General features: G+C 53.4%; 1 protein-coding gene across 1 annotated transcript in view; it reads right to left on the bottom strand.

The window, feature by feature from the left end:
- Nucleotides 1-12,048: 12,048 nt before the first annotated feature.
- The window catches only part of LOC140385963 (SWI/SNF-related matrix-associated actin-dependent regulator of chromatin subfamily D member 3-like), a 200,035-nt gene continuing 189,308 nt past the window's right edge, over nucleotides 12,049-22,775 (bottom strand). The window contains exon 12 of the mRNA XM_072468607.1: nucleotides 12,049-18,446. Coding sequence (XP_072324708.1) covers nucleotides 18,393-18,446 — 54 coding nt within the window. The 3' untranslated portion in view covers nucleotides 12,049-18,392. The remainder of the gene's footprint in view (nucleotides 18,447-22,775) is intronic.

Raw genomic sequence — 22,775 nt, 5'->3', positions numbered from 1 at the left:
TGCGTTCAGGATTCCTTCCCCTTGCCTGGATTGGGGAGAGTAGTGCTGTCCCCAAGTCTGCTCCGGCACCTTGGCAGGTTAAGAGCTCGTCCCTGGAGAGCGACCATCACCCATTGGCAGCCTGTGTGCAGGTTTGTGACTGAGAGTGTCAGGAACACCCTCTACCTGTCCCCATCACCACTTCCCCATTGCCACTGGGTCGATTTGATTTGTTCAGGGACATGCAGATGGAGTTTATTCAGGCTGGTGCTGAGCTGCTCCCACACCCTGCCCGCAGGCAGCGAATGCCTCCCAGGCGGCACAATGGGCAGCACAGCTGCCTCACAGTGCCGGAGATCCGAGTTCGATTCCGGCCTTGGGGGAATGTGGAGTTTGCATGTGCTCCCCGTGCGTGCGTGTATCAGAGATTTCTATCTCCTACGTTGACTGACAGCCAAGGCTGATGAGCCTCACGTGCCCGGAATGCCAGGCACTCGCCTTCACAGCTCTGCCCACCATGCTAAACGGGTTGGCACCTGAAACAGGGCAGGTGGAGTTTGATTAGGAGAAGCTGTTGTGCTGTTGACCATGTGGGATCTCTCGTAGACGATCTCAGCTCTGTTCACTCTCCTCGACCGTCCAAACCCTTTGACCCAAAGTCTAGATTATTAATATAGATTGCTTAAGGCAGTGGTCTTAACACTGCTGCATTAAAGTCTGGAGCCGAGTGCCAGTGGCAGAACCATAGTCAGCATGGGGTTCGGACTGCTGAGATACCAATGGAGAGCGGACCAGCAGACTCCCAGATCGGTGGTAAGTGATTGCCTGTAAACTGGAGGGTGCAGGAATGAGACACAAAATTATATAGACTGGAACAACCTTAGTATATAATATGTGGCAGTTTGTACGAACTTGGAGCAACTGGAATTAATCAGGGCCAGTGGGCAGGGATTTCCCAAAGACTGCTTCTTGACTCTAGAATTTGTTGGAAGGATAAATATAGAAAATGCAATGGATGTGGTTATCTGTATTTTTAAAAGCAACTGATAAAGTACCACAGGTAACAAAGCACCTGAGGGACTTCCGGTGGCGGCTATGAGGGAGTGGGTCGCACATTTGGTGGCTCCTGTTTTGGTCGGACTTTTGGACCTTTCCCCCCCAACTTTTTTTGCGCTCTTGAGCGCGGAACTGGAAAGCAATAGTACTCGGGCGCTGAACCCATACAGAGTTGTATGGACTTAAGAGTCCGGAGGGACCGTAAACAGCAGGCGAAGTGGTCAAGCAAGGTGGTGGAGGCTGTGAGAGAGACCAATGTGGCCGGTGTCCAGAGCAAGGCGCCGACAGCCCAGCCAATGGAGCAGCTGCTGCAGGCCATGCAGGAGGGCTTTTTAGCTCTGAAGCGCAATAACTTGGAGCCGCTCCAGAAGTCGATGGGCCGATTGGAAGAAAGGCTGGATGATCAGGCTGAGGAGCTGCAGAAGCTGGAGAAGACGGTGGAGGAGCAGGCTGACTTTCAAACGGTGGCGGACGTGGAGATTCGGAGGTTGAGGGATCAGCAAAAGATGCTTCTGGAAAGGTTGGAGGAGCTGGACAACAGATCTCGCCGGCAGAACGTAAGAATCGTTGGCCTCCCGGCGGGGGCTGTGGGTCTGGATGCTGCCGCGTATGTGGAGGGTATGTTTCAGAAGCTGCTGGGGAACGAGATGTTCCCGCGCCCGCCGGTGGTGGACAGGTGAGGCAGCCACAACGGGGGGGGGTCCCGAATGAGCGATGGTGGTTCGTTTCCACAGGTACCTGGACAAGGAGCGGGTTCTGCAATGGGCCAAGAGCACACAAAGCTGTACTTGGGACACTAGCACCCTGTGGGTTTACCAAGACCTGAGCACTGAGGTGGTCAGGAGGAGGGGAGGCTACGGGCAGGTGAAGGAGATTCTGTATAACAAGGTGAAATTCGGGCTGTTTTTTCCGGCACGACTGTGGGTTACGTATGAGAGCCAGCACCACTATTTTGAGGAACCCGAGGAGGCGATGGACTTTGTTAAGAAGCAAGGGCTGGCCCCGAGCTGACGACTCTTGGACTCATGGTAGAACTTTTAAGTCTATTTTGTTTCTCTTTCGCTGTGAGAGATGCCTGCATGCTTGGGTCTGTTTTTTTCAGTTTTTATCGACCTTTTTAGGTTGATTATTTTGGTTGCAATGTGTTTTTTTCTTGTTCTTTTTTGGGGTTTCTTTGAATGTTTCCTTTTTGGGTTTCTTGTTTGGTTGGAGTTTTGGAAGGGGGGAAATATAAAAAGGAAATAGTTAAAAAGGTGCGGTTATGATGGGGGCAGGAATTTAAAAAAATTATTTTGCAATCTTTTTCTGTGTGTGGAGGGGAGGGCTAAGAGTCCCTGGTACTTCTGTGTGTGGAGGGGAGGGCTAAGAGTCCCTGGTACTTCTGTGTGTGGAGGGGAGGGCTAAGAGTCCCTGGTACTTCTGTGTGTGGAGGGGAGGGCTAAGAGTCCCTGGTACTTCTGTGTGTGGAGGGGAGGGCTAAGAGTCCCTGGTACTTCTGTGTGTGGAGGGGTGGGCTAAGAGTCCCTGGTACTTCTGTGTGTGGAGGGGAGGGCTAAGAGTCCCTGGTACTTCTTATCTCTATTTGTTGGATTTAAATTGCACTATTGTTGGGGATGTTTCTGACTTGTATAGAGTTTTTGTTTAAGCAAGGCTGGTTTGGGGAAGTGGTATGGATGGGCCGGGGGGAGGGGAGCCAGGGAACAATGGGTGAGAGACGTGCTGGCGCCGAAGCGGGGAGCCAGCAGGCTAGCTGTGTGGGCTAGTCAATGGAAGCCAGGTGGGGAGTGTTCATATAGTTAGATTAGAGCAGGGGTTAGGTGGTAGGATGGTGTTGCTGGGAGGTGGGGGGGAGGTTGATCTGCTGACAGGGAGGGGAACTGGGCATGGCAACAGTGATGAGGTCATGGGTGGAGCTGGCCAGGGGGCGGGCCAGAGGATGCGTGACACATGGCTGGGGGGCTGGCCAAGGAAAGGGGATGGCTGATCGGCAAAGGGGGGGGGGGGGGCGAAGTACCCCCCCCCCCAACCAGGCTGATCACCTGGAATGTTAGAGGGCTAAACGGGCTAGTGAAGAGGGCGTGTGTGTTCGCGTATTTGCGGGTTCTGAAGGCGGATGTGGTCATGCTGCAGGAGACGCACCTGAAAGTGGCAGACCAGGTTAGGCTAAGGAAGGGCTGGGTTAGTCAGGTCTTTCATTCGGGGCTCGATGCTAAGACTAGGGGGGTTGCGATCCTGATTAATAAAAGGGTTCAATTTGAGGCAGAGGGTACAGTTGCGGATGGGGGCGGCAGATTTGTTATGGTGAGGGGTAAGCTCAAAGGGGTGAGAGGAGTCTTGGTCAGTGTGTGTGCCCCTAATTGGGACGATGTGGATTTTAGCTGTTTAGGAGGGGCTGTTTAGCACAGGGCTAAATCGCTGGCTTTGAAAGCAGACTAAGGCAGGCCAGCAGCACGGTTCAATTCCTGTACCAGCCTCCCTGAACAGGCGCCGGAATGTGGCGACTAGGGGCTTTTCACAGTAACTTCATTGAAGCCTACTTGTGACAATAAGCGGTTTTCATTTCATTTCATTCATTTGAAGCCTACTTGTGACAATAATCGATTTTCCATCGCTTTGTATGGGAAGATCCCCAACTTGGACTCGCGCAAACTGATCATGGCTGGCGACTTTAACACAGTCCTGGACCTGAGCCTGGATCGGTCGTGTTCAAAAACAGGCAGGTTGCCAGCGATGGCAAAGGAACTGAGAGGGTTCATGGAGCAAATGGGGGGAGCTGATCCGTGGAGATTTAGCCGGCCGTCGGCGAGGGAGTTTTCGTCGTACTACCACAAACACAAGGTGTATTCCCGAATTGATTTCTTTGTCATAAGTAGAGACTTGCTGGCCGGGATGGTGGGGGCAGAATATTCAGCAATTGCCATATTGGACCATGCTCCGCACTGGGTAGATCTACGGATTTGTAAGGACAGCTTTCAGCGCCCACCATGGAGGCTGGAAGTTGGATTGCTAGCGGACGAGGCGGTGTGTGAGAGACTCAGGAGATGCGTGCAGAATTACCTGCAGGTAAATGATACCGGAGGAGTCTCGGCAGCGGTTCTCTGGGAGGCACTGAAGGCAGCGGTGAGAGGGGAGCTGATCTCAATCCGGGCCCATAGTGACAGGACGGACAGGGCAGAAACGGACCAACTGGTTCAGGAAATTTTACGGACGGACAGGAGCTACGCGGGGTCCCCGAGGCCAGAGTTACTCAGGAAACGACAGAGGCTGCAGACCGAGTTTGGGGTGCTGACTACAGACAAGGCTGTAGAGCAGCTTAGAAAGGCAAAAGCCGCGATATAGGAGCATGGAGAGAGAGCCAGCAGAATGCTCGCGCAACAACTAAGGAAGAGAGAAGCGGCTAGGGAGATAGGAAGGATAGCGGATGGGGAGGGAAATCTGCTGGGGGGCTCGGCAGGGCTGAACAAGGTGATTCGGGACTTTTATAGTAAGCTGTACACTTCGGAACCCCCCAGGGGACCGGAGGGGATGAGGCGATTCCTTGACGGACTGACCTTCCCAAGAGCGGGAAGGGGGTTGGTAGACGGACTGGGGGCCCCGGTCAGGATCAAACAGGTATTAGGGGGCCTGAAGGTCATGCAGTCGGGTAAAGCCCCGGGGCCGGATGGGTATCCGATGGAGTTTTATAAAAAGTTTGCCGAGATAGTGGGGCCGGTGCTGGTCAGGGTTTTTAACGAGGCAAGTAGAGGGAGTTTACTCCCGACGATGTTGCAGGCCACCATCCCGCTTATTCTGAAACGGGATAAAGACCCGGAGGCCTGGGGTCTTACAGGCCGATCTCTTTGATTAACGTAGATGCTAAATTACTGGCCAAGATCTTGGCCACTAGAATTGAGGACTGCGTACCGGACGTAATTACGGAGGACCAAACCGGGTTCGTAAAGGGTAGGCAACTGGCGGCCAATCTAAGAAGGCTGCTAAATGTGATTATGATGCCCCCGGAGAGCAGGGAGGCAGAGGTAGTGGTAACTTTGGATGAGGAAAAGGCTTTTGACCGGGTCGAGTGGGACTATCTGTGGGAGGTGCTGGGGAAGGATTGGGTTCGGGGTGGGATTCATTGACTGGGTTAGGCTGTTGTATCAGGCCCCAGAGGCTAGTGCACCGCGGGACAAGACAGGGATGCCCTCTCTCCCCACTGCTGATCGCGCTGGCCATAGAGCCGCTGGCAATTGCTCTGAGAGCTTCAAGGGACTGGAAAGGGCTGGACGGGGGGGGGGGGGGGGAGTGGAACATAAAGTCTCGTTATACGCGGATGACCTGCTGTTATGCGTATCGGATCCAATGGCAGGATGGACGGCATCATGGAAACCCTGAGGGAATTTGGCCGGTTTTCAGGATATAAACTGAACGTGGCTAAGAGCGAGTTGTTTGTAATTCAGGCGAGGGGGCAGGAGAGTAGGCTGAAGGGGTTGCCATTCAGGCTGGTAGGAGAAAGCTTCAGATACTTGGGGATACAGGTGGCACGGGACTGGGGCAAGTTGCATAAGCTCAACCTGTCCCGACCGGTGGAACGAGTGAGGGAGGAGGTTCGGAGTTGGGATGCGCTCCCGCTGTCACTGGCGGGGAGGGTGCAGACTGTTAAGATGACGATTCTCCCGAGATTCTTGTTCATATTTCAGAGTCTCCCCATTTTCATCCCGAGGTTCTTCTTTAAGAGGCTGAATAAAATTATCCTGGGATTTGTCTGGGCGGGGAAGTTCCCGCGGGTGAGGAAGGTGATGCTCGAAAGGAGCAGAGGGCGGGGGGGTGGGGGCTGGCGTTTCCGAACTTCAGCAACTACTACTGGGCGGCCAACATGGCGATGATAAGGAAATGGATGGTGGGTACGGGGTCGGTTTGGGGGCGGACGGAGGCTGCTTCGTGCAGGGGCACCAGTTTGGCAGCCCTGGTCATGGCGCCTCTGCCACTCCCACCGGCGCGGTATTCCACCAGCCCGATAGTGGTGGCGGCGCTGCGGATCTGGGGCCAGTGGAGGAGGCACATAGGGGAAGTGAGAGCATCGGTGTGGACCCCAATCTGCGGCAATCACCGATTTGCCCCGGGGAACATGGATGGCGGATATCGACTGTGGAGGAGGGCGGGGTTTGTGAGGATAGGGGATCTGTTCCTGGAAGGGAGCTTCCCGAGCATGAGGGCGTTGGAGAAGTCTGGGCTGGCGGGAGGGAATTACTTTAGATACTTACAGGTGCGGGATTTTGTGCGCAGGCTGGTGCCGTCCTTCCCACGTCTCCCGCCAAAGGGGAGGCAGGGCAGGGTAGTATCGAGGGGAGAGGTAGGTGAGGGTAGTATCGAGGGGAGAGGTGGGTGAGGGTAATGGGAGCAGAGGATACACAGACTGAGGACCTGAAGCTTAAGTGGGAAGAGGAGCTCGGGGAGGGGGGGGGGGGGGGGGGGGGGGGGGGGGGGATGGAGGACGGTATTTGGGCAGAAGCCCTGAGCAGAGTAAACACGAGCGCAACATGCGCCAGGCTCAGCCTGATCCAGTTTAAGGTCGTGCACCGGGCCCACATGACGGTGGCCCGGATGAGCAGATTCTTCGGGCTGGAGGGCAAGTGTGCCAGATGTGCCGGGGGGCCGGCTAACCATGTACACATGTTCTGGTCGTGCCCGAAGCTCAGGGGGTATTGGCAGGGACTCGCGGACATCATGTCCCGGGTTTTGAAAACTAGGGTAGCAATGAGTCCAGAGGTGGCAATCTTTCCGGTTTCGGAGGACCCGGGAGTCCAGGAGGAGGAGGAGGCCGACGTCTTGGCCTTTGCTTCCCTGGTAGCCCGGCGGCGAACACTGTTGGCCTGGAGGGACTCAAGGCCCCGAAGACCAAAGCATAGAAAGCACGCCGCCAGGGGTTCAAGAAAACATGGAAGAGAAATATCAATAATATTCCACAGGGATCTGTGTTGGAGTAACTTTGTTTAACCACAGAGAACAATCTCAATTTGAGGGAGTTAGTTATGTTGACATTTGCTGAAGATTGCAGACGTGTGGCAATGACGAGCTGTGATGTCCTCCGGAGGACCTAGTTAGGCTAGGTCATGGGTGGCAAATACAATTCAATGTAAAAATGTCTCGGGCAATACATTTAAGGAGGGAGTGCTCTCCTTAGAACCCCTGATATGAGGAAAACCGACCGGCCAAGGTTCGAGCTCCGGATCGGTCTCCACAACTGCGCCTGGAAAGAAATTGGGTGAGATGTCTGATGTAGCCACCATCCACCACAGTTCAATTCGATTCTAATAATCCGAACCTTGTTCATGAAATTACAGCCTAGCTAAGAGTTGGAATCTTGAAGAGGTAGAAACAGGATGAATCTGCCTTCAGGGCCAGAAAGGGTGAAAGAGTTTTACATCACAAACAGCCCTTCGGCGCATCGTGTCCGTGCTGACTTCAAACACCGATCTATTCTATTCCCATTTTCCTGTATGCTGGGGCGTTGCAAGTGCTCATCGAAATGCTTCTTAAATGTGAGGGTCCCCGCCTCTACCACCCTTTCAGGCAGCGAGATCCAGATTACAACCACCGACTTTTCCTCAAATCCCCACCAAATCTCCGGCCCATTACCTTAAATCTATGTCCCCAGGTTATTGATCCCTCTACTAAGGGGGAATGTTTCTTTTGATCTACCCTATCTATATCCCTCAAAGCTTTGTGCACCGCGATCAAGTCCCCACTCCCACCCCTCAGTACTCTCTGCTCTAAGGAAAACAGCCTAACCAGTCTCCCACTTCATATCTCTCCCACTCCAGCCCAGGCAACATTCTGGTGAACCTCTTCTGCACCGTCTCTAATGCAATCGCATCCTCCCGATAGTGTAGCGACCAGGACTGCGCCCAGTACTCTAGCTGGGGCCTAACCAGTGTTTTATTCAGCTCCGTCACAACCTCCCTGCTCTTGTATTCTATGCCGCAGCTAATGAAGGCAAGTATCCCATGTGCCTTGCAGCCTGTTTATGTCCTGTCCTATTATCATTCCTGTGGAATGAGGCAGAATCTGGAACAGGCAGCCCATTTACTATTGTCCATTTGCGCTAACATTGAATTTAATCCCCTGGCGTAGACCAGCAATGCACTGGGCTGGTGCTGCAATTGGATTGACAATAACTGTGCAGTTGACCATCACATGGAAGCGATGAGCTTATTGTTTGCCAGGCCAGGACCAGCCTGGGTTTTAAAGGTGTTGATTTGAAGGGTTATGGGATGCCCCTTGCGAATGCCCCGCCCAAGTGACAGACCTTCTTATCCTATCCTGTCGGCTCCAGTAGTGAATGAGACTGACATTCTGGTGCAGCAGAAGTCGGTTATTGACTCTTCGCCACAGGTTTACCTTAGTTTCAGCCGCCTGCTGACAGATGTGTTCCTTTGGGGTTAAAACACCATGTCTCACGGTCCACTGCGGACAGATGCAAGATGGTCAAGACATTTTCCACAGATTCCACAGCACCATCAAAGCTTCTTTATTAAAGTTAGCGGCTCGTTTACAGAATGTAATCTCCACTTCTACAAAAAGGGAGGACCCTACTCGCCCCCACCCACCCACCCACCCACCCAAATTACAAAACAAAGTTTGATCAAGCAAATTCACAGTTACATTTTCAAACATTGTACACTGCAGATCTTGCACAATGCGTTCAGCTTACAAAAAAAAGCAACACTGAGCTTTATACAGTACAAACAAAATGGGAAAACATTCAGGCACTAAACGTTTGGAGGTCAACACACTGCGTTTCAGAAAGATACTTGTTTGACAACAATAGCTAAACCCAGCGTAGGGGTCTCGATGATGGAGTTGGGCAAGTACAGAGCTTGGCTTGGGACTGGGAAGGAACCAGGAGTTCCCAAAGGCAAGATGTCTGGCTTTTATATATAGACAGGAAAACCGTTCCCCCTTGGTGGAGGGGTCAATGACCAGGGGGCAGAGATTGAAGGTAAGGGGCAGGAGGGTTAGAGGGGATGTGAGTAAAACCTTTTCCCCCAGAGGGGGCGGGAGTCTGGGACTCGCTGCCTGAAAGGCGGGTGGAGGCGGAGACCCTCAGAACATTCCAGAAGTATTTAGATGTGCATCGTGGTCCCAGGGCAGACACGGCTGTGGGCCCAGTGCTGGGAAATGGGATTAGAATAGTTAGGGGGTTGTGATTGACCGGTGCAGACTCGATGGGCCCAGGGCCTTTTCTGTGCTGTACAATCACAGGTTAAGGTGTGGCATCGCCAACGCTGGGGAATCTTAGTGGATGCATTAAGCACAACATAGTTGGAGTGGACAACAGACACGACTGCCCCTTTGTCCTACATATTGTGATGTTCATTAACTGTATTCCGGACCTGACCAGGGTGACGTTGCTCCCATTTCCCACATTAGCACGCCCCGGACTCTCACAGGAAATTAACGAGTGATGCAAAGCTGGGGGTAGTTTGGTGCTGATCAATAAATAGATGTCATGTAAGATGTTTCCAGCCAGCAGGCGTGAGCTGGACCGGATCCCAGCTCGCAAAGCTCCAATCCGCTCCACCACTCCATCCCAATTCTTTGCAGCAGGATTTCCTGCATCATCACTCGGTTGCTATCCTGGGATTTTCCACCTAACAACTATCATGGGATCAGTGGCTCCATAATAATTTAATAATCTTTATTATTGTCATAAGTAGGCTTACATTAACACCAGACGTTACTGTGAAAACCCCCTCGTCGCCACATTCCGCCGCCTGTTCGGGTACACAGAGGGAGAATTCAGAATGTGCAATTCACCTAACAAGCACGTCTTTCGGGACTTGTGGGAGGAAACCGGAGCACCCGGAGGAAACCCGCGCAGACACGGGGAGAACGTGCAGACTCCGCACAGACAGTGACCCAAGCCGGGATTCGAACCTGGCACTGTGAAGCAGCAGTGCTGACCACTGTGCTACCATGCCCCCTCCCCCCCATGAAGAACTGAAACAAGTGGAGAGCTCACCATCACCTTCTCAGGAGACCCAATGATGGGCAATGAATGTCGGCCTTTCAAGTGACTTCCTGAGGAAATGCGAAGTTAGTTTCTGTTGAAGCAGAGGTGAGTTGTAGTCACGCTGGTGAAATGGGCAGACGGACAGATTATTGAAGGTGGCAGGACAGTTTGAGTGTAGTTAATAAAGCAAACAGTATCCTGGGCTTTATTAATGGGGGCATAAGGTACAAGGAGGTTATGTTAAACTTGTATAACAGGAAGGATGTGAAGGTATTGGAAAGAGCAGAAACGATTCCCAAGAATGGTTCCAGAGATGAGGAAGTTAGGACGGATTGGAAAAATCGGGACTGTTTTCCTTGGGGACGAGAAGGTTGAGAGTAGAATTGATAGAGGTGTTCAAAAGCATGAGTGGTCTGGATAGAGTAGACAGGGAGAAACTGTTCCCTTTGAACAGATTTAAGCTAGTTGGCAAAATAAGCGACGGAGACATGAGAATCTTTTTCCCGCAGCGAGTGGTTGGGATCGGGAATGTGGTGTCAAGAGTGTGGGGGAGGTAGAGTCAATTGGAGCATTCAAGAAGGATTGGATTATACGAAGTAGAAAAATGTGCAGAGTCAGGAGGAGAAGGTGGGAGGGTGACCCCAGTGCATTGGTCAGTTTTGATTCTTTTCCAGTGTTCACGATGGCAGCCCAGGTTACCAGGTTTATTCAGTTTCATTTGCCCTGGCTGGAGTTGAATTCACGAGCCGGGCATTGTCTAAAACCAGGAGCATTTGGCTGACACTTGGCAGAATTTCATTGGAGCAATGTTTCTTACACCTGACACTCCAGATTTTCCCACTGCATCTGTCATTCAGAAAACTAACGTCAGCAAGGATTCTGGGGTCACCCGCAGGGATTCAGTGCTCGGGATTGTGCAAAAGTTCAGAAAACTCACCCCTCTATGAGTGACAGTTGCTGTATCGTTCCACCAACATCCCTGTTGAGTCCAGGGGATGCCAGCTCCTTAGTGTTATTTCCTGCCTGGATAGAGCTCACCATCGACATCGGGGTAGCTGGGCACTAGCAGATGGACCTTAAGCTCCGCCAGGGAGCTCGGAATCCAAAGAACAATCAACTGAAATCAACTTCTTGCCCTTTGTCAGCGAGTTCCATGTTTCTTTAAAAAAAAATTTTTTTGAGAGTACCCAATTCAATTTTCCCAATGAAGGGGCAATTTAGCGTGGCTAATCCACCTACCCTGCACACACGGGGAGAATGTGCAAACTCCATACGGACAGTGACCCAGAGCCGGGATCGAACCTGGGACCTCAGCGCCGATGTGGCCTGGCCCGCGATCGGGGCCCACCGATCAGCAGGCCGGCCTCTCTGGCTGGGGGCCTCCTTTCTTCCGCGCCGGCCCCTGTGGTCCTGCGCCATATTGCTTCGGGGCCAGCGCGGAGAAGGGAGCCACTGCGCATGCACGAGTTGGCGCTGGTGCCACTGCGCGAGCGCGGACCCCGCGGCGCCCTGTTCACCACAGAATCAGCAGCAGGGATCGCTCCAGTGCCGTGCTGGCCCCCTGTCGGGGCCAGAATTGCTGATCCTGAGGCCGTGTTGACGCCGTCGAGAGACGCGACGGCCTTTCCGACGGCGTCAACACTTAGCCTCAGGATCACAGAATCCCGCCCCCGGTGATTTCAAATACCAACTAGTGTCAGTATCCTGCAGGGAGCAGAAGAATAGAATGGAGTCTGTTACTATACTCGTGTTTTTATTCCAGTTCTTTTTGGACGGCATGTGGGAGACCCGGCTAGCTCAGCGTTTGTTGCTCATTTCTATTTGCCCCTGAACTGATTGGCATGTGAGGCTGTTTCAAAGCCAACCACAGTGCTGTTCCCAGAACCCATTTATAGTGTTTAAGAGATCGTGAACCGACACAACACACAGCGATAATACAAACTCGCTCAGTACAGCCACATAACCAACTCTAAACACAGCTCGTCAAGGTGTCCAACACAGATAGCGAATTCACTCCCATGTTCCTTAAATACCAATGCCTGGGCTTCATTTGCTGCAAATATCTCAACAAATCTCCAAACGTTGCAAAGATCAGAACTTATTATGTGACATTTATCCACGGTAACCATGGTTACAGTGCCTTAGCGATGCACAGATGCACTTGCACAGATCCAGCTTTGCATGGAGCCACAACTAGAGCGATAACAATTGGGCCTTCAGCACACAGAGCATCATTAACAGCTACAGCACGGGGTTAGATACAGAGTAAAGCTCCCTCTACACTGTCCCCATCAAACACACCCAGGACAGGTACAGCACGGGGTTAGATACAGAGTAAAGCTCCCTCTACACTGTCCCCATCAAACACTCCCAGGGCAGGTACAGCACAGAGTGAGATACAGAGTAAACCTCCCTCTACACTGTCCCCATCAAACACTCCCAGGACAGGTACAGCACGGGGAAAGATACAGAGTAAAGCTCCCTCCACACTGTTCCCATCAAACACTCCCAGGACAGGTACAGCACGGGGTTAGATACAGAGTAAAGCTCCCTCTACACTGTCCCCATCAAACACTCCCAGGACAGGTACAGCACGGGGTTAGATACAGAGTAAAGCTCCCTCTATACTGTCCCCATCAAACACTCCCGGGACAGGTACAGCACGGTGTTAGATACAGAGTAAAGCTCCCTCTACACTGTCCCATCAAACACTCCCGGGACAGGTACAGCACGGGGTTAGATACAGAGTAAAGCTCCCTCTATACTGTCCACATCAAACACTCCCGGGACAGGTACAGCACGGTGTTAGATACAGATTAAAGCTCCCTCTACACTGTCCCATCAAACACTCCCGGGACAGGTACAGCACGGGGTTAGATACAGAGTAAAGCTCCCTCTATACTGTCCCCATCAAACACTCCCAGGACAGGTAAGCACGGGGTTAGATACAGAGTAAAACTCCCTATCCACTGTCCCCATCAAACACTCCCAGGACAGGTACAGCACGGGGTTAGATACAGAGTAAAGCTCGCTCTACACTGTCCCATCAAACACTCCCGGGACAGGTACAGCACGGGGTTAGATACAGAGTAAAGCTCCCTCTACACTGTCCCATCAAACACTCCCGGGACAGGTACAGCACGGGGTTAGATACAGAGTAAAGCTCCCTCTATACTGTCCCCATCAAACACTCCCAGGACAGGCACAGCACGGGGTTAGATACAGAGTAAAGCTCCCCTACACTGTCCCCATCAAACACTCCCAGGTCAGGTACAGCACGGGGTTAGATACAGAGTAAAGCTCCCTCTATACTGTCCCCATCAAACACTCCCAGGACAGGTACAGCACGGGGTTAGATACAGAGTAAAGCTCCCTCTATACTGTCCCCATCAAACACTCCCAGGACAGGTACAGCACGGGGTTAGATACAGAGTAAAGCTCCCTCTACACTGTCCCCATCAAACACTCCCAGGACAGGTACAGCACGGGGTTAGATACAGAGTAAAGCTCCCTCTACACTGTCCCCATCAAACACTCCCAGAACAGGTACAGCACGGGGTTAGATACAGAGTAAAGCTCCCTCCACACTGTCCCCATCAAACACTCCCAGGACAGGTACAGCACGGGGTTAGATACAGAGTAAAGCTCCCTCTACACTGTCCCATCAAACACTCCCGGGACAGGTACAGCACGGGGTTAGATACAGAGTAAAGCTCCCTCTATACTGTCCCCATCAAACACTCCCAGGACAGGTAAGCACGGGGTTCGATACAGAGTAAAACTCCCTATCCACTGTCCCCATCAAACACTCCCAGGACAGGTACAGCACGGGGTTAGATACAGAGTAAAGCTCCCTCTACACTGTCCCATCAAACACTCCCAGGACAGGTATAGCACAGGGTTAGATACAGAGTAAAGCTCCCTCTACGCTGTCCCCATCAAACACTCCCAGGACAGGTACAGCACAGGGTTAGATACAGAGTAAAGCTCCCTCTACACTGTCCTCATCAAACACTCCCAGGACAGGTACAACACGGGGTTAGATACAGAGTAAAGCTCCCTCTACACTGTCCCCATCAAAGGTACAGCACAGGGTTAGATACAGAGTAAAGCTCCCTCTACACTATCCTCATCAAACACTCCCAGGACAGGTACAGCACGGGGTTAGATACAGAGTAAAGCTCCCTCTACGCTGTCCCCATCAAACACTCCCAGAAAGCTCCCTCTACACTATCCTCATCAAACACTCCTAGGACAGGTACAGCACGGGGTTAGATACAGAGTAAAGCTCCCTCTACACTGTCCCCATCAAACACTCCTAGGACAGGTACAGCACGGGGTTAGATACAGAGTAAAGCTCCCTCTACACTGTCCCCATCAAACACTCCCAGGACAGGTACAGCACGGGGTTAGATACAGAGTAAAGCTCCCTCTACACTGTCCCCATCAAACACTCCTAGGACAGGTACAGCAGGGTGTTAGATACAGAGTAAAGCTCCCTCTACGCTGTCCCCATCAAACACTCCCAGGACAGGTACAGCACGGGGTTAGATACAGAGTAAAGCTCCCTCTACGCTGTCCCCATCAAACACTCCCAGGACAGGTACAGCACGGGGTTAGAGACAGAGAATTCTCTCTCCGGCGCTATAGGAATTGGTGGATGAAATAGTCAGTCTGGTAACCCTTATACTATCTTGTTGGTCACATGGAGATGTTGAACTAAATCATGAAGTGAAAGAAAATAGTGTGTACCATCTACAAGATGCACTGCAGTAACTCACCAAGGTTCCTTAGACAGCACCTTCCAAACCCACGGCCATTACCAACTAGAAGGACAAGAGCAGCAGATACCTGGGAACCCACCACCTGGAGGTTCCCCTCCCAGTCACTCACCACCCTGACTGGGAAATATATCGGCCGTTCCTTCACTGTCGCTGGGGCAACATCCTGGAACTCCCTCCCTAACAGCACGGTGGGTGTACCTACACCTCAGGGACTGCAGCGGCTCAAGAAGGCAGCTCACCCGCACCTTCTGAAGGGACAACTGGGGATGGGCAATAAATACTGGTCTGACCAGCGACACCCACATCCCGTAAATGATTAAAGGAACATTTTTAAAAGCCGGACCTTTCCCGTTCAGTACTCCCGCGATTCCGCTCCTCTTGGTGCAAAGTTACTCATTCTCAGGCCTGGATTTGCCCCTCTCCCACTTGGAACTGAACGAAGACGATTGAAACTCAATTCGCCGAGGACACAGGGCGAGGCGGCATCAAGGAGATACACTCCAACTGAAATCGGAGGAGCGGTGAAGTAGTGGTGTTGTCACTGGACCAGTAACCCAGAGACCCAGGGGAATGGTGTTGTCACTGGACCAGTAACCCAGAGACCCAGGGGAATGGTGTTGTCACTGGACCAGTAACCCAGAGACCCAGGGGAATGGTGTTGTCACTGGACCAGTAACCCAGAGACCCAGGGGAATGGTATTGTCACTGGACCAGTAACCCAGAGACCCAGGGGAATGGTGTTGTCACTGGACCAGTAACCCAGAGACCCAGGGGAATGGTATTGTCACTGGACCAGTAACCCAGAGACCCAGGGGAATGGTATTGTCACTGGACCAGTAACCCAGAGACCCAGGGGAATGGTATTGTCACTGGACCAGTAACCCAGAGACCCAGGGGAATGGTGTTGTCACTGGACCAGTAACCCAGAGACCCAGGGGAATGGTATTGTCACTGGACCAGTAACCCAGAGGAATGGTATTGTCACTGGACCAGTAACCCAGAGACCCAGGGGAATGGTATTGTCACTGGACCAGTAACCCAGAGACCCAGGGGAATGGTATTGTCACTGGACCAGTAACCCAGAGACCCAGGGGAATGGTGTTGTCACTGGACCAGTAACCCAGAGACCCAGGGGAATGGTGTTGTCACTGGACCAGTAACCCAGAGACCCAGGGGAATGGTATTGTCACTGGACCAGTAACCCAGAGACCCAGGGGAACGGTGTTGTCACTGGACCAGTAACCCAGAGACCCAGGGGAATGGTATTGTCACTGGACCAGTAACCCAGAGACCCAGGGGAATGGTATTGTCACTGGACCAGTAACCCAGAGACCCAGGGGAATGGTGTTGTCACTGGACCAGTAACCCAGAGACCCAGGGGAATGGTATTGTCACTGGACCAGTAACCCAGAGACCCAGGGGAATGGTATTGTCACTGGACCAGTAACCCAGAGACCCAGGGGAATGGTATTGTCACTGGAATAGTAACCCAGAGACCCAGGGGAATGGTGTTGTCACTGGACCAGTAACCCAGAGACCCAGGGGAATGGTATTGTCACTGGACCAGTAACCCAGAGACCCAGGGGAATGGTGTTGTCACTGGACCAGTAACCCAGAGACCCAGGGGAATGGTATTGTCACTGGACCAGTAACCCAGAGACCCAGGGGAATGGTGTTGTCACTGGACCAGTAACCCAGAGACCCAGGGGAATGGTATTGTCACTGGACCAGTAACCCAGAGACCCAGGGGAATGGTATTGTCACTGGACCAGTAACCCAGAGACCCAGGGGAATGGTATTGTCACTGGACCAGTAACCCAGAGACCCAGGGGAATGGTATTGTCACTGGAATAGTAACCCAGAGACCCAGGGGAATGGTATTGTCTCTGGACCAGTAACCCAGAGACCCAGGGGAATGGTATTGTCTCTGGACCAGTAACCCAGAGACCCAGGGGAATGGTATTGTCACTGGACCAGTAACCCAGAGACCCAGGGGAACGGTGTTGTCACTGGACCAGTAACCCAGAGACCCAGGGGAATGGTATTGTCACTGGACCAGTAACCCAGGGGAATGGTATTGTCACTGGACCAGTAACCCAGAGACCCAGGGGAATGGTATTGTCACTGGACCAGTAACCCAGAGACCCAGGGGAATGGTATTGTCACTGGACCAGTAACCCAGAGACCCAGGGGAATGGTATTGTCACTGGAATAGTAACCCAGAGACCCAGGGGAATGGTATTGTCACTGGAATAGTAACCCAGAGACCCAGGGTAATGGTATTGTCACTGTAATAGTAACCCAGAGACCCAGGGGAATGGTATTGTCACTGGACCAGTAATCCAGAGACCCAGGGTAATGGTGTTGTCACTGGAATAGTGACCCAGAGTAATGGTATTGTCACTGGACTAGTAACCCAGAGACCCAGGGTAATGGTATTGTCACTGGAATAGTAACCCAGAGACCCAGGGTAATGGTATTGTCACTGGAATAGTAACCCAGAGACCCAGAGTAATGGTGTTGTCACTGGAATAGTGACCCAGAGACCCAGAGTAAAGCTCTGCGGACCCCGGTTCGAATCCTGCCAGGGCAGATGGCGGAATGTGAATTCAATAAAAAGAATCTGGAATCAAAAATCTAATGATGGCCATGAAGCCGTTGTCGATTGTCGGAAACACCCATCAGGTTCACTCATGTCCTTTAGGGAAGAAAATCTGCTGTCCTTACCCGGTCTGGCCTACATGTGACTCCAGACCCACAGCTATGTGGTGACTCTTAAATGACCCCAGGGATGGGCAGTAAATGCTGGCCCGGCCAGTGAAGCCCACGTCCCATAAATGAATAAAGTAAAGAAACCCTTTCAGTGAGGTTGTACCCCAGGGTTCGGAGTCCGACTCAGTTTATTGTGTGATTACGTGAGGATAAACCTTTTGGGTTTTGGGCAGTGCACGGTGACTGGAAATGGTTTCCAAGGCAACAGCACGTACAGAGCCGGAAATGAGCCCGGTTGTAACCTCCCAGGTTCTAACCCATCAGTTTCCCCATGTTGGAGAAGCCATGACCCTTCCCAGGGGCGTCAAACCCCATTGTTTAATTAGTGTGAATGGTAGCAGGTTCCGTCACCTCCTCCTCTCTCCCCAGGCCCTGCTCTGTGGCACAGCAACTGCCTTGTCCCGGTAACTGTCCAGGCTCCCAGTTCGAATCCTGCTTTGGCGTCAGCTGTGGAACCAGCTCCCAGGTTTCGCTGCGGACACCAGGGACGAATGGGGGTGGGGAGAGGGGGGGCAAAAACCGGGACTTGAAGCCAAACGTGACCAATGGGGCAACTGGGAACATACTCGCTGGTCTGGGCTCGGGAACGAACGTGAAACCAGCAACTGGGAGTCGGGAATATTGTGGGAGCGGGGGAGGGAGTGGCGCAGGGAGAGAATTTGGAAAAACAAAGTACAGAGTAAGGGACAGCAGGTGCTTGGAAAAGCGGCCCCATGATGTGAGACGGGGGCCCCTCAGGCGTTTCTGACAGTTTAACGTGCGGCAGTGTACTGTGCGTTCCAGTGGAAACGATTGTCCGAGTGAGAGATTTAGGTGTTGCGCACGCCCATGGCTTGCTCCAGTTCCTGTCTTCGCTGCTGTATCTAAGGAGGAAAATGGAAACCGGTTAGAAGGAACTCGCTTTTCTCCACCAGCCCTCACCATGAACAGAATGCCCCAAAACGCCTCACAGGCGATGAAGCACGCCTGAAGTGAAGCCCCTGTTGGGATGTAGGCAATGCAGCCATTGGTTGTGCACAGGAAGATCCCAGGAAGACCATGAGAGGATCGCTTATGGCCATGTTGGTACGGAGATAAATATTAGTCCTGCCCTTCAAAACTGGGATGAAGGGGTTATCCGGTCAGGAGAGATCGAGCGTTTTAGGATTTTTATTCATTAGGGTTGAGAAGAATGAGGCGATTGCATTGAAACATAAAACCCCGAGGGGGGGTTTGCCAGGGTGTATGTTCAGACGGTCATTATTGTTTGGAATTGTCTTCCCCACAGAACAGTGGAGGCCGGCTCGGGGGTGGGGGAAGGGAGGGGGGCAGGCAGGAACGGAGAGTTAGGGCCCAATCAGCTCAGCTTTATTCTTATTCAACAGCTAAACAGGCTCAAAGAGCCAATTTGCCTACTTCTGCGGCTATTTCTGTAGGTTGTCTGGTGGTCATGTGATTTTTTTACATCCTTCGAAGGACAGACTGGACTCAGCTTATTGTCTGATCAAAGGGATTGGATCTCCAACACTGCAGCACTCCCTCAGTACTGACCCTCTGACAGTGCAGCACTCCCTCAGTACTGACCCACTGACAGTGCGGCGCTCCCTCAGTACTGACCCACTGACAGTGCGGCGCTCCCTCAGTACTGACCCTCTGACTGTGCAGCACTCCCTCAGTACTGACCCTCTGACAGTGCGGCGCTGCCTCCGTACTGACCCTCTGACAGTGCGGCACTCCCTCAGTACTGACCCTCTGACAGTGCAGCACTCCCTCAGTACTGACCCTCTGACAGTGCAGCACTCCCTCAGTACTGACCCTCTGACAGTGTGGCACTCCCTCAGTACTGACCCTCTGACAGTGCAGCACTCCCTCAGTACTGACCCTCTGATAGTGCGGCACTCCCTCATTACTGACCCTCTGACAGTGCAGCACTCCCTCAGTACTGACTCTCTGACAGTGCGGCACTCCCTCAGTACTGGCCCTCTGACAGTGCAGCACTCCCTCAGTACTGACCCTCTGACAGTGCGGCACTCCCTCAGTACTGACCCTCTGACAGTGCGGCACTCCCTCAGTACTGACCCTCTGACAGTGCAGCACTCCCTCAGTACTGACCCTCTGACAGGACAGCACTCCCTCAGTACTGACCCTCTGACAGTGCGGCACTCCCTCAGTACTGACCCTCTGACACTGCAGCACTCCCTCAGTACTGACCCTCTGACAGTGCAGCACTCCCTCAGTACTGACCCTCTGACAGGACAGCACTCCCTCAGTACTGACCCTCTGACAGGACAGCACTCCCTCAGTACTGACCCTCTGACACTGCAGCACTCCCTCAGTACTGACCCTCTGACAGTGCAGCACTCCCTCAGTACTGACCCTCTGACAGTGCGGCACTCCCTCAGTGCTGACCCTCTGACAGTGCGGCACTCCCTCAGTGCTGACCATCTGACAGTGCGGCACTCCCTCAGTACTGACCCTCTGACAGTGCAGCACTCCCTCAGTACTGACCCTCTGACAGCGCAGCACTCCCTCAGTACTGACCCTCTGACAGTGCGGCACTCCCTCAGTACTGACCCTCTGACAGTGCAGCACTCCCTCAGTACTGACCCTCTGACAGTGCAGCACTCCCTCATTACTGACCCTCTGACAGTGCGGCACTCCCTCAGTACTGACCCTCTGACAGTGCAGCACTCCCTCAGTACTGACCCTCTGACAGTGCGGCACTCCCTCAGTACTGACCCTCTGACAGTGCAGCACTCCCTCAGTACTGACCCTCTGACAGCGCAGCACTCCCTCAGTACTGACCCTCTGACAGTGCAGCACTCCCTCAGTACTGACCCTCTGACAGTGCGGCACTCCCTCAGTACTGACCCTCTGACAGTGCAGCACTCCCTCAGTACTGACCCTCTGACAGTATTGCACTCCCTCAGTACTGACCCTCTGACAGTGCAGCACTCCCTCAGTACTGACCCTCTGACAGTGCGGCACTCCCTCAGTACTGACCCTCTGACAGTGCGGCACTCCCTCAGTACTGACCCTCTGACAGTGCAGCACTCCCTCAGTACTGACCGTCTGACAGTGCAGCACTCCCTCAGTACTGACCCTCTGACAGTGCGGCTCTCCCTCAGTACTGACCCTCTGACAGTGCAGCACTCCCTCAGTACTGACCCTCTGACAGTGCGGCTCTCCCTCAGTACTGACCCTCTGACAGTGCGGCACTCCCTCAGTATTGACCCTCTGACAGTGCGGCTCACCCTCAGTACTGACCCTCTGACAGTGCAGCACTCCCTCAGTACTGACCCTCTGACAGTGCGGCTCTCCCTCAGTACTGACCCTCTGACAGTGCAGCACTCCCTCAGTACTGACCCTCTGACAGTGCGGCTCTCCCTCAGTACTGACCCTCTGACAGTGCAGCACTCCCTCAGTACTGACCCTCTGACAGTGCAGCTCTCCCTCAGTACTGACCCTCTGACAGTGCGGCACTCCCTCAGTACTGACCCTCTGGCAGTGCGGCTCACCCTCAGTACTGACCCTCTGACAGTGCAGCACTCCCTCGGTACTGACCCTCTGACAGTGCGGCACTCTCTCAGTACTGACCCTCTGACAGTGCGGCACTCCGTCAGTACTGCCCCTCTGACAGTGCAGCACTCCCTCAGTACTGACCCTCTGACAGTGCAGCACTCCCTCAGTACTGACCCTCTGACAGTGCGGCTCACCCTCAGTACTGACCCTCTGACAGTGCGGCACTCCCTCAGTGCTGACCCTCTGACAGTGCGGCACTCCCTCAGTACTGACCCTCTGACAGTGCGGCACTCCCTCAGTACTGACCCTCTGACAGTGCAGCACTCCCTCAGTACTGACCCTCTGACAGTGCGGCACTCCCTCAGTACTGACCCTCTGACAGCGCAGCACTCCCTCAGTACTGACCCTCTGACAGTGCGGCACTCCCTCAGTACTGACCCTCTGACAGTGCAGCACTCCCTCAGTACTGACCCTCTGACAGTGCGGCACTCCCTCAGTACTGACCCTCTGACAGTGCAGCACTCCCTCGGTACTGACCCTCTGACAGTGCAGCACTCCCTCAGTACTGACCCTCTGACAGTGCAGCACTCCCTCAGTACTGACCCTCTGACAGTGCAGCACTCCCTCATTACTGACCCTCTGACAGTATTGCACTCCCTCAGTACTGACCCTCTGACAGTGCGGCACTCCCTCAGTACTGACCCTCTGACAGTGCGGCACTCCCTCAGTACTGACCCTCTGACAGTGCGGCACTCCCTCAGTACTGACCCTCTGACAGTGCAGCACTCCCTCAGTACTGACCCTCTGACAGTGCAGCACTCCCTCAGTACTGACCCTCTGACAGTGCGGCTCTCCCTCAGTACTGACCCTCTGACAGTGCAGCACTCCCTCAGTACTGACCCTCTGACAGTGCGGCTCTCCCTCAGTACTGACCCTCTGACAGTGCGGCACTCCCTCAGTACTGACCCTCTGACAGTGCGGCTCACCCTCAGTACTGACCCTCTGACAGTGCAGCACTCCCTCAGTACTGACCCTCTGACAGTGCGGCTCTCCCTCAGTACTGACCCTCTGACAGTGCAGCACTCCCTCAGTACTGACCCTCTGACAGTGCGGCTCTCCCTCAGTACTGACCCTCTGACAGTGCAGCACTCCCTCAGTACTGACCCTCTGACAGTGCAGCTCTCCCTCAGTACTGACCCTCTGACAGTGCGGCACTCCCTCAGTACTGACCCTCTGACAGTGCGGCTCACCCTCAGTACTGACCCTCTGACAGTGCAGCACTCCCTCAGTACTGACCCTCTGACATACTGGCTCTCCCTCAGTACTGACCCTCTGACAGTGCAGCACTCCCTCAGTACTGACCCTCTGACAGTGCGGCATTCCCTCAGTACTGACCCTCTGACAGTGCGGCACTCCCTCAGTACTGACCCTCTGACAGTGCGGCACTCCCTCAGTACTGACCCTCTGACAGTCCAGCACTCTCTCTGTACTGACCCTCTGACAGTGCAGCACTCCCTCAGTACTGACCCTCTGACAGTGCGGCACTCCCTCAGTACTGACCCTCTGACAGTGCAGCACTCTCTCAGTACTGACCCTCTGACAGTGCAGCACTCCCTCAGTACTGACCCTCTGACAGTGCGGCATTCCCTCGGTACTGACCCTCTGACAGTGCGGCACTCCCTCAGTACTGA

Source organism: Scyliorhinus torazame, chromosome 11 (assembly GCF_047496885.1).
Source record: "Scyliorhinus torazame isolate Kashiwa2021f chromosome 11, sScyTor2.1, whole genome shotgun sequence".
Taxonomy (NCBI): Eukaryota; Metazoa; Chordata; class Chondrichthyes; order Carcharhiniformes; family Scyliorhinidae; genus Scyliorhinus; species Scyliorhinus torazame.
The sequence above is the reverse complement of the archived record's forward strand: the minus strand, read 5'-3'. Positions and strand labels throughout refer to the sequence as shown.